Raw genomic sequence first — 12,065 nt, forward strand, 5'->3', positions numbered from 1 at the left:
GTTTCAAGCGGATGATGTGACAGTGACAGCGTAGCTACGTTAGGTTGGGTGGTCAGGGAGACCTCTGAGAAGGTGCTGTGTTACTGGAAGCCTGGAGGATAAGAGCCGTAGTATATAGCTCAAGGAAAAGAACTTTCTCAGTGGAACAGTTAGTCCAAAGGCAGGACACAGCATGGTATGGCTGGAAAAGAGTTTCTGAAGCAAATATTTGTAGAATGCTTGCTGTGTGCCAAGTACTGTTCTTAGCACTTTAAACTTCACAGCAACTTCATTTTGTCTCTATTTTATGCATGGAGAAACCAAGGCACAGAGAGAGAAGGGATTTCCTGGGGTTATATAGCCATAAATTGATGGAGCTGCGATTTGAATGCAAGCAATTTGTCTGCAACATTTGTGCTTTTAATCCTATCTTAGTCTACTAACCTGGAATAACTTTTAAGTTATTTTACTTGAGCAGTTGATGAGAAGTTGTTCTTGTGTATTGAGTTAGGAAAGACTGACAGAACAAGCAGGTTTAGAGGAGAATAAGCTCAGTTTTTACCATATAAGTTTGAGATATGTATTAGTATTTTATATGAAGGTGCTGAGCAGACAGTCTGGAGTTTCAGGGAGAGGTTGGGACCAGAGATACAGATTGGAAGGAACTGAAGCCTGCAGGCTCTTTAGGGTCCCTGGGGAAGTTGTGAAAAGAGAAAAGGAACCCAAGATTGAACTTTCAGAGGCATTCTACCACTTGAAGGGTGAGCCGGCACAAATAATTTGAGGCCAGTGACAGTGCCCCAGGAACTAAGAGAAGAGCATGTTTCCAGAAAGAAGGGGGCCAACTGTGTCGTATCTGCTGAGGCGTTAATTAGGATGAGACTGGATTATTGGTTTAGACAACGTAGAGGCCATTTGTAGCCCTTGCAAGGATAATCAAATAGCATTGGAAGGGAGGTTAGGGAGGGCACGGAAGCCTAATTGAGTTGGATTTAACTGGGGAGAGGTAAACAAGTGGAAATAATGACCATAGGCAGTTCATTCAAGAAGTTTCATGAGAAGGAGCAGACAATAAGACAATAGATTTTGTACTTTCTGCATGCCTCCAGTGATCCTGTTAGTTCAGCCTGAGTTTTTCTATTCGTTCATATGAGCAAATGCACCGTTGTCTCTTGGTCAAGCTATAGCTCAAACCTTTCTGTTGAATCTTTTAGGTACTTGGATCTTGTTACTGTACCATTGGATGAACTTCGTCACGTGGAAGGCACCATTATTCTACACATTGTGTTTGCCATCAAGTTGGATTTTGAGCTAGGCAGAGAACTCCTGAAACACTTAAAGGTAGTAACCAGACTCTTAAGGTGATCCAGGATCTCTTTATGAAACAAGGACGTTTGAACTCAAGCCTCTTTTTATGCCGTTTAATGACTGGAAACCAATACATAGAAATACTGTAGAATGACCCTGGGTCTAGAGGGTCTCTTTTTTAACTTTGAAAGTGGAAGATACATGATACCACTACATTTTTAAGCAAGTCCCTTTTTAAAACCAAACCTTAAGTGTTCTAGTGTTTTTGTTTGTTTTTTTAAAGATGAAGACTGTTCTGTAGGAAACTCAAAATTTAGCCTTAGCTCCATTATTATATGAACTTTACTCTTGACCTGTTTCCTTATCTGCGAATTGGGGAAATTGTCTCCTCCTCATAGTAAATCATGGAGTTTTGTGGAGCTAAGTCATTTTTAAATTTTTGTGAAGTAGTAAGGTAAAAATTAGAAATGTTTTGAACTCTATTGTGCTACATTTACCTTATCTCACCTCTCTCAAGTATATTTTTTCTGAACCATTTAAAGGAAGAAATAGTGACACTTCAGTGCCTGAATATCTCCCCATGTGTCTCGTAAGATAAGGATTAATACCTTTTTATTGAATTTTTTAAGAATCCTGCCCAGTTTTCTTGTGTCTCACATTGTCAGGTTTGTCTCATTGTCTCCCCATGATTAGATTCAAGTTAAACATTTTTGGTGAGAATATGTCACAAGTGCTGTTGTGTTTTTTCTCTTGTTGGAGTCAGCAAACTCTCTCTGAAGGACCAGATACACTATTTCAGGCTTTGCGGGTCACATGGCCTCTGTCACCGCTGCACCACTCTTGTAGCAAGAAGGCCGCCGGAGACCACACATGAATGCTTGAGTGTGGCTGTGGGCCAGTGAAACTATATGGGCACTGAGTTTTAATTTTATTTAATTTTCATGTGTTATGGAATACTATTACTCCTTTGACTTTTTTCCCCTCAACAATTAAAAACATGAAAAGCAGTCTTAGCTCATGGGCTGTACAAAAATAGGTGGTGAGCTAGATTTGTCCCAGAGGCTTTATTTTGCCATCACTATTCTATTGCATCACGTCAAAAGGCTTATAGTATCAGGCAATCTTAGCGAAATCATTTTATTAAGACAAGGACCAGCAGTTTTCTTCACTTGCAAAGATAAATGTTTCCCTTTGTAATTAGAAATTAATCCATGGGGTCATAATTTGAGACATGTGAAAATCCTTTCCTTAGCAACCTTTCACACAGTGGATTTTGTTTTCCCATCTATTAATGATTCTTGTCCTAAATCAGTAATTATACTGGGAGTTGCAAATGGTAGAATTAAAATCAGAAGTTTTTATTGGTCATTCCTTCTAGTTGGTTTTCTGTGAAAAGAGCCCCACACCTCCCTCTATTTTTTTGAATATTGTTATGCAACCATGAACCTTTTAAAATTCCATGTACTCATAAACAGTACCCAGAATGATCCATATTTGGCCATTTGGATCCCTGAGGTTTGGCTTATGTGTCCTTCTGACATGGCCCTGTTAGTCTTGAGCACTTTCATGGCATAAGCTATCCAAAACACACCTGTACTTTCTTTATCGCATCTGATTTCTCCAAGGAGCCTCAGGTCCCTTTTGTAGGAGAAGATATTTAAAGACCAAACGTGAAAAGTAGCCTTTAAAGCTCCTTTATCTTCTCTGTGTCTATTTACTCTTTTTTTATTTAGGTTTCTAGTAACTGTTCTTTTCAAAGAACCAGCTTTGTATTTGTTTACTGCTTTATTTTTGTTTGTTGGTTTTCTGTTTTATTCATCTTTGATTTATTTTTTCTTTTGTTGTCTACCATTTCTTTTAGGGCTCAAAAACCTACTTTTTAACTTTATTGAGTTATAATTTATGTAATGTAGAATACACTCATTTTAAAGTATAATTCAGTGATTTTTCATAAGTTTACCCAGTTGTGCAACAATCATCATCATCATTCAATTGTGGAACATTTTCATCACCTTGTAAGATCCTTCATGCCTGTTTCTATAGATTTACCTTTCCCAGACATTTCATATAAATGAAATCATTTAATATATAATCTTTTGTGTATAGCTTCTTTCATTGAGGATAATTTTTCAAGGTTTTTATCCATGTTGTAGCATTTATCAGTATTTCATTCTCTTTTGTTGTTGAATAGTCTTCCACTGTGTGTGTGTGTGTGTGTGTGTGTGTCCATTGATCAGCTGTCCACCAGTTGATGGGTGTTGCAGTTGTTTTTACTTTTTGGCTATTATGAATAATGCTGCTGTGAATAGCCAAATGCATGTCTTTGTGTAGGGACATATGTTTTTCATTTCTCTTGATAGATACCTACCAGTAGAATTTCTGGGTTTTGTAATACATTTATGTTTATATTTTAAAGAAACTACCAAACTGTCCTCCAAAGTGGCTACAACATTTTACATAGCCACCAGCACTGTATGAGGACTCCTTTTTTTCCCACATCCTGGCCAATATTTGTTACTGTTTTTTTATACCTGTTCTAATAGCTATAAAACAGCTTATTGGCCATTCTAATATCTTTGGTATTGCAGAGTCAGACATGACTTAGCAGCTGAACAGCAACAACGATCTTTGATGAAATGTCTACTCAAATCTTTTCCCCATTTTTTGATTGCATGGCTTAGTTTTAAGATTTCTTTGCATATTATGGGTACAAGTCCTTTACCGTGTATGTAATTAGCAAATATTTTTTTCAGTCCTTGGCTTGTTTCTTAATGGTGTTTCTTTTGAAGCACCAGAGTTTTTATTTTTAATGAGGCCCAGTTTATCAGTTTTTTACTTACATAAATTATATTTTTGGCATTGTATCTGAGAAATCTTTAATCCAAAGTCTTGAAGATTTTCTGCTGTGTTTCCTTTTAAAAGTTTTTATAGGCTTTTTTTTTTGGTCATACTGTGTTATGTGGAATCTTAGTTCCCCAACCAGGAATTGAAACTGCACTCCCTGAGTTGGAAACACAGAGTTAACTGCTGGACTGCCAGGGACGTCCTGAAAGTTTTGTAGTTTTAGCTCTTAGGTTTAGGTTTCTGATCCACTTAAGGACCTGTTTTTAAGTAGGATATGTTGTATTTTTCAGATGTAAGTTATGACTTCTTTTCGGTTTATCTGTTCTAGGCAGCACAGCAAGGAGATTTCAGCAGTATTTGTCCTTTCAGCATCGCCCTCTTGCTCTCTGTAACAAGAATCCAAAGATTTGAGGAACAGGTATTTATGAGTGACTTTTGATTTCCTTCTGTAGTTGATAAGGAGTATAGTAGCCTGTTTATCCTTGCCTAAACAATTTCACTCGCATCCTGCCAGCAGCAAATTCCCCTGTAAGAATGTAGGCCCACACTCTTCTCTGGGAGCTGCTTGAAGATTTCTTCAGATACTTGATTTATACTTCCGTTTCTGACTATGTGGCAAGCCAGGGCCTAAGATGGGAATAGCAGTGGGAACATCACACAGTCCAGGTAGCAAGAATGGCAAGTTTAGCTGGGTATTCATAGCAGTCATATTATGTTGTAGCTTTCTAAGAAATATTCCTTGACCAAGTTGAAATTATTGAGAATAGGTTATTTGCAAGAATGAAAATATAAAATCCTTTACCCTTTTTTCTCATATGTGTTTCCCTGAGTGTGGGTAATACTGATTTTTAGCCGTTTTTCTATCAAGTCAGGCATGTCTTCAGCTCCTTGAAGTTCTCACTGAAAGTTATAATTTTTGCATCATGCTCATCTAGTGAAACAGTTGTAGGGATATGAGTGTGTGGCAGCAAGTAGGAACAGTTACAGGGTTAAGATTCTTTAGTATGGGCTATACATTTTTTGCTTCATTTTCCTATTTCTTTCTTTATGTTAGGTGTTTGACTTTTTAAAGTCTTCAGTTATAAAAAGCTTTAAGGATCTTCAGCTTCTCCAAGGCTCAAAATATATTCAGAATCTATTTCCTCATGGATATTGTATTTCAACCATGATCTTGGAAGTGGTAAATAATAGGTAAGTTTATGAACCATAAGGTTTGTAAGCTATTTAGTGCTAGAAAATGCAGTGTGGTACCATACTTATGGCCCATCAGAGAAAACTGTTGACTGTAGCTGTTGACTTCACATATCAAGGTTTAAATCCCTTAAAATTGATCAAGCAGACTTCCCTGTATCAACAGATTCTTAAATCCCAAGGCCTAACTTCTTGGCCACCTTGTTAGCAAGAATACGAAACTGAAGTAGGTACCCTTGCTCCTTTCATGCTGTTACTACTCGGTTGGTCTAAGTCTTCATTGGGTTTTTAGGTAAATAAAAAACATTTTTGTTTACTGTAACTGTTGGAGTTTGGGGCTGATGGATGGAATTGAATTAGTAGTTTTAGACAACTGATTAGCAGTTTTAGGCAAATCTATCTTTAACCAAATAGAAAAAAAAAACTGGTTACCATCCTGGTTGTTATTTTCATGGTTAATGTTGTATTTCAGAATATACATCAGCTGTTATAACAGTCTTTACTGAGTCATGCTTTTTTTGTGGTTTTGGTTTGCTGAATTTAGCTCTGTTGACAATTTCTGTGCTTACCTGCAGATAATTGGAAGGTGCAAAACATTAATGTACTAGGAAAAAAATCACCTATGAACCGATACAACTTCTAGGTTATACTTACTCCCGTCTGTACCAGTCACATGTGAACTCTTTCACGTTACAGTTAAGACATTTTGTAGCAAAACGGATTGTAACTGCCTCTTCTCTCCAAAATGAGAACTTTAGTGCATAGCACAATTTCTCCACTTCCTTCTTGTTCAACATTATTACTAACAAGCAATACTTACTTAGACTTCATTATTTTACTGGTTTCTTTGTTTACGTTTATCTTTTGAATCTTATACTTTGGCCCATCTGATTTCTGCTTGGTGTTTGGTATGCCCTTCCGCTGTAAGGATTCATGTATTTCCTCTTGAAATGTTTTCTTCTTTTATTTTTTTTGAGTACTCTCTCCTTTTTCTCTTGGAATGTCTTGCTGTGTATACTGTGTCTCAATTTTTCTTTCATACTTTCTGTATTTTTGTCTTTTTATGTCAAGTTCTACAAAAATTCCTGGGACTTCGCTCGTGGTCCAGTGGCTAAGACTCCATGCTCCCAATGCAGGAGCCCTGGGTTTGATTCCTAATCAGAGAACTAGATCCCGCATGCCACAGCTAACACCTGACACAGCCAAAATAAAATAAAAACTCCTTAGTTCACTTTTTAGTTACTTCTTCAGTTCTGCGCATTTTATTCTTAGGCCATCTGTTGAGGTTTTCACTCTATCCATCATGTTTTTTATTTCCAAAATTTCTACCTGGTTGTTTTTTCATAACAGTTTATTTTTTTGTTTCCTGCAATAATATTCTCTTTTTTCTGAGAATATTCATTAGACTTTTAAAATCTTCTATTTGTTCCATTAATCTTTTCCTGTAGGGTTGGTTCTCTTTGTTGAGTTTGATGTTTCTCTTTCCTGGTGGTATTATTTTCTTGTATTTGGTGATTGCTTATTTCGTTATTATTGTACTTGATGTTCCCCATTAGTTTGTCTGAGAGTGCTGTATTTATTTAACACACTCTTACCTCAGTGATTTGAGGATAGCAGGAGGATGTACCAGGGGCTAATCTTCTAGGTATGGTGTCTCCCTAATCCTCCAGCATGTTGTCATCCTCTCAGAGTGCTGCTCTGCCTCTCAGGCCTCAGATGCAGTGAGGTTTTGGAGAAGAAGGTGGAGAAGGCGGCTGTGTACTGAACTTCATTCAGGGGTATCCTAGCCAGTCACCACAAAAGTTGCCCCAGGGTTCCTTCCAGTTCCCAGCATAGCTGCCCTTGGCATCTGCTTTTGGAGGCACCCTTTCAGTCTGCATAATGTTGTCTATGATTTCTTCTTTCCTTCTGATACTTTCATTTTTTAAGGGTTCCTCATAATTTCTGGACAGTCAAAGCACCTCTGATTTTTCCATGTTATCATGGATTGTATGTATGCACCACATATAGACATTCACACATGGTTATATCTATCCTTTCTGTCATTTGTGGGTATTTAGGTTGGGAAAAATGGAGCATGTACTCATTTTATTGTCTTGATCCCAGATCCCTAGAGTGTGACTAGGGATTATTCTTTAATGCTGCATTATAATTTGTTGCTGTTTAGCAGGTAGATGTAATGATATAAAGGTTATTATAAACATGATTTCCACTATAGTGGGTAACATTAAGTGGTATAAAATCACCAGGGATTCTCTTGCTTTCCAAAGGTTGGTTGTAGTTTTATTTCATGCTTTTGAAATCTAGTCATTCATCAGTCCAATTCCTACTATAAATATGAATATGAAATTAATATGAATATAAATGTTCCTACTATAAATATTTACCGAGTGCCTTCTATATGCCAGAATTTGTGCTAGGCTCTATGAGCAAAAATATGACTACAGTGTGCTATCCACACTGATTGAGAGAATCTCAATCTAGAGAGGAAGACAAACTTGTAAGCATATGTATATAAGTGTTGTTATTGGCATGAGGGGAATAGTAGAAGCAGAAATTAACATGTAGTCATGAAATCTTGAATGGCAGTCTCTAATGATCTGTACACTGAAATATTCCAGTTTCTTCCATATGTTGCTTCATGTTCCATGGTTTCTGGATTTTCATGGTGATATGTCGGAAGAGATTGCTTGCCTACCAATTCCCCATTACTGATCCTTCAAAAATTCAGATTTTTGCCAGATTAAGGGTACATGAAAAGGAAAGACTCATGTGGAGTGTTGGTTATACAGGTCAAGTTTGGGAAATGTTTAACATGGCAAAGAATGTAGAGGTAAGGTATTCTGTAAAGGTTTTCTTCCTAACTGAACTTTGTTTTCCTGCAGTGTTCATAGTTGGGATCATGTTACTCAGGGCTTGGTAGAATTTGGCTTCCTTTTAATGGATTCCTATGGGCCAAAGAGGATTCCTGATGGAAAAACTGCTGAAACCAGCTCAGGTCTTTCTAGAATGCCAAACCAGCATGCTTGTAAGCTGGGAGCTGATATCCTATTGGAAACTTTCAAGGTGAGACTTGAGTTTAGCAACCATTCCCTCGTTTTGTTGTATTATATTATAAATAGGGCATTCACCTGGGAGTTTGGGGGACTGGACAATTTGAGTACGTAGCAGTTTCCCAGAACAGAAACTGGGATAATAGTTGAAACATTAATAGATGCAGTTTGATGAAATACTCTCTCACTCTTTATCTGAGTTTTTCATCTATTCTAATTTCTGTTCTTTCTGACCATTTCTTAGAAGTTTGAATATAGATTAACTTCCTTATGATTTCCTCTTCTTCCTCTAGCAGTAAATCATTTCTGGATTTTTTTTTATTCCCTTACACAAAATATAATATTTTAGGTCACTGTAGAACATCAAACTTGAAGAATCATGCCTATTGGTTTATTGTTTTTGAAGAACCCCAAATGGGAAATTCATATTCTTTTAATTCATTACCATATTATGACTGTTATCTCAGTCTAAGTAAGATCATATCTGAGGCTAAACAAATTTGCTTTGCTAGTGATTTCTCTAAGTCATCTTGACATCCATTCTTCAGTGTATCTACACACCAAAAGTATCTGCTAACAGTGTTATGTGGAGGTCATTTTAAATGTAAATCTGATGTTCTGATTCAGAAGTGAAGTGAATACTATATAATAGTCCTTGAGGGTTGTGTGTTAGATACACATGACTGTTTAACAGTAATCTGATTTTAAAACATTCTTAGAATAAGAGACTTAATATTTTTTGTTTTAAAATTAGTCTTTTTTTAAAATCAAGGTTCTGCTTGGTTCACACAGTTGTTGGCTTTGTCACGGTGTCGGTAGAACGTAGAATTTACTAATAATCAAATTATTAGTCCAGAGTCTGAAAGAAATCAGTCTCTACTGAAAGTAATCAAGTTCAGGTATGAAATTTAGCTAAAGTTCAAGTAAAAATTCAAACAGATCTTTTTTAAGGCAACTACTCTGCTTCTAGAAACTGAGGACAGGGTTGGTGAAGATTTTCTAGATTTTCAGGGTTTTTTATGGGCTTTTAATATGAAAGTTGTGCATACTGTCAGAAATATGGACATTGACATATAGTAGATACCTAGGTAGAATTATTCCTGTTTGCTGTTGGACCTTACATGTGATCTCTCTTTTTGGCTAATAAAAGTTTGCCTGGTTAATGAATCATTTGAATATAGGATGAGAGTTGAATTGAATGATTCTTTCCAGATGATCCACATAATGTTTGTCTTTGAAATAAGCAGTCCAGTTTTACCCATATTCAAACTATTCTTTATTCTGCCTAATAGATATTAATACAGTTGTAAGCTGAAGGTCACCAAGGAATATTTTATTGATTCTTTCCTTTTAGATCCATGAGATGATCAGACAAGAAATTCTGGAGCAGGTCCTCAACAGGGTTGTTACCAGAGCATCCTCCCCCATCAGTCATTTCCTAGGTATTGAACTTTGAAAGGGTGGAAAAAGTTGTCAGGAATATTTTTATTTAAATGTCATAATACTTTGGATCCTGGGAAAAAACCTTAATGATCTAGTAGATTAATGCAACATCTTTGATTATGATGCCAGTAAAATATAAATTCATTTATATTATCTGTGGTTGTCAAGAAGGAAAGGAGCATATAACTAATGAGTGAAACTTCTACTTTGCATCAACTTTCTCTCTTTTTTGTTTTAATAATTGTCAAGTGAGTGCTGTCCTTCTGCTGTCTACTTATTGACCTCCCACTCTCTTAACCCTTGACATTCTGGCTTCATTGGTCAGAGTGACCAGTAGCCATTTGGTGACCTCTTTGGTCTCTTTGGTGACCTCTGAATTTTTTGTTTTTTTAATACATATTTCCTAATGCCTAAATCCACTCATCTTAATCACCGGCTTTCTTAATTTCCTTTTCATTCTACACTACTTATAACTCTCCTGAAGGTCTCTGATAACTGTAATAGTTTGCATCTTTTATCCTGCCTGTGCTCAGTTTTTCTTTCTTCTTAGAGATTGGTTTTCTTTCTTCTATCCTTTCTTCTGTCCTTAAGTGTCAAGGTTCTCCAAAGTTCTGTGCTTGACATTTCATTCTACTTCTTTTCTTTCTTGACATTCAGCTTTACTGAAATACAGTGAGGTACAGTAATGCACACATGTTTATAGTGTAAGAGTTTGACTTTTGGTGTATGTGCACACCCGTGAAACGGAAACTGTCACCATAGTCAAGAAGAACATATCTGTGTGTGTGCTAAGTTTTCAGTCATGTCCAACTCTTTGCAGCCTCCTGGACTATAGCTTGCCAGGCTCCCTGTCCATGGGATTTCCCTGGCAAGAATACTGGAGTGGGTTGCCATGCCCTCCTCTAGGGGATCTTCCCAACCTGGGTGTTGAGCCCTTATCTCCTGCGTTGCAAGCAGATTCTTCCCCTGCTGAGCCACTGGGGAAGCCCATGACCCTCCCTGTCTCCCAGGAATGTTCCCTGGCACCTTTTTCTGATTTGTTCTTGCATCTCTTTTCCTTCCCTGACCTCCTATCTAGTCTGGTCTGCTTTCTGTCACTATAGATTTTAAACATTTTGTATAAATGGAATCCTACAATATGTACCTTTTTTTTTTTTCTTTTTCCTTTTGGTTTGGCTTTTTCAGCATAATTTTGAGATTTTTCCAAATCCTTTGTCAGATACATGTTTTGCAAATATTTTCTCATAGTCTGTGGTTTGACTTTTAATTTTTGTAACAATGTCATTTGAAGAGCAAATATTTTTATCAGTTCATCAATTTCTTTGTATAGTTTCTGCTTTTTGTGTCATGTATTTAAAAAATTTTTTTGCCAAATCCAAGGTCCCTAAGGTTTCTCCTATATTTTCTACTAGAAACTTTATATTTTCATCTGTTGTACTTAGATGTATGATCCAGTTTTGTTAAATTCTGTGTATGGTGTGATATAACAGAGTTCATTCTTTTGCTTATGGCTATCCAATTGTTCCAGCACAGTTTTTTGAAAAAATTATCTTTCCTTCATTGAATTACTATGGCATCTTTATTGAAATCAACTAACTATATAATGTGTGGATCTATTTTAGGAATCTTCTATTCCAGTGAGCTATGTTATGTCTTGATTGCTATAGCTTCATATTGAATCTTAGAATCAGTAGTGTAAGTCCTATAACTTTGTTCTTTTTCAAAATAATTTTGGCTATTCTAGGTCCTTTATATTTCCAAGTAAATTTTCTAATCAGTTTGTCAAGTTTTATAAAAAGTCTGCTCAAGTTTTGATGGAGATTGCCTCAAATCTATGGATTAATATGGAAGAGAATTGGCATCTTAACCATATTGAGTCTTCTAACTCATGAATGCAATATATCTCTGCATTTATTTAGGTCTTCAATTTCTTTCAACACTGTTCTATATTTTTAGTGCGTGCATTGTGTATCTTTTGTCAGTTGATCCCTATTTCATTTTTTTGACACTGTTGTAAATAGTATTAAAAGTTTTTTCAATTTGTGATTGTTAACTGTTGTCACGTAGAAATAGTTGCTTTTTTAAAGTTGACCTTACCGCCTGCAGCCATGGTAAACCCATTTATTAGTTCTAGTAGCTTTTCAGCAATTCTTAAAGATGTTTTACATAGAAATCACGTTATCTGCAAACTCAGGCATTCTTGATATCAGTGATTTGTCTTTTTTTCTTTATCAATTTGGCTTAGAA

General features: G+C 36.3%; 1 protein-coding gene across 2 annotated transcripts in view; it reads left to right on the top strand.

Annotated features, from left to right (window-relative positions):
• Window positions 1-12,065, top strand: part of FANCI (FA complementation group I) — a 63,246-nt gene that overhangs the window by 16,452 nt on the left and 34,729 nt on the right. For both annotated transcript variants that reach the window (XM_069559691.1, XM_069559692.1), the window contains 5 exons: window positions 1,194-1,320; window positions 4,460-4,549; window positions 5,186-5,322; window positions 8,208-8,388; window positions 9,730-9,817. In XM_069559691.1, coding sequence (XP_069415792.1) covers window positions 1,194-1,320; window positions 4,460-4,549; window positions 5,186-5,322; window positions 8,208-8,388; window positions 9,730-9,817 — 623 coding nt within the window. The remainder of the gene's footprint in view (window positions 1-1,193; window positions 1,321-4,459; window positions 4,550-5,185; window positions 5,323-8,207; window positions 8,389-9,729; window positions 9,818-12,065) is intronic.

This window comes from Ovis canadensis, chromosome 18 (assembly GCF_042477335.2).
Source record: "Ovis canadensis isolate MfBH-ARS-UI-01 breed Bighorn chromosome 18, ARS-UI_OviCan_v2, whole genome shotgun sequence".
NCBI lineage: Eukaryota > Metazoa > Chordata > Mammalia > Artiodactyla > Bovidae > Ovis > Ovis canadensis.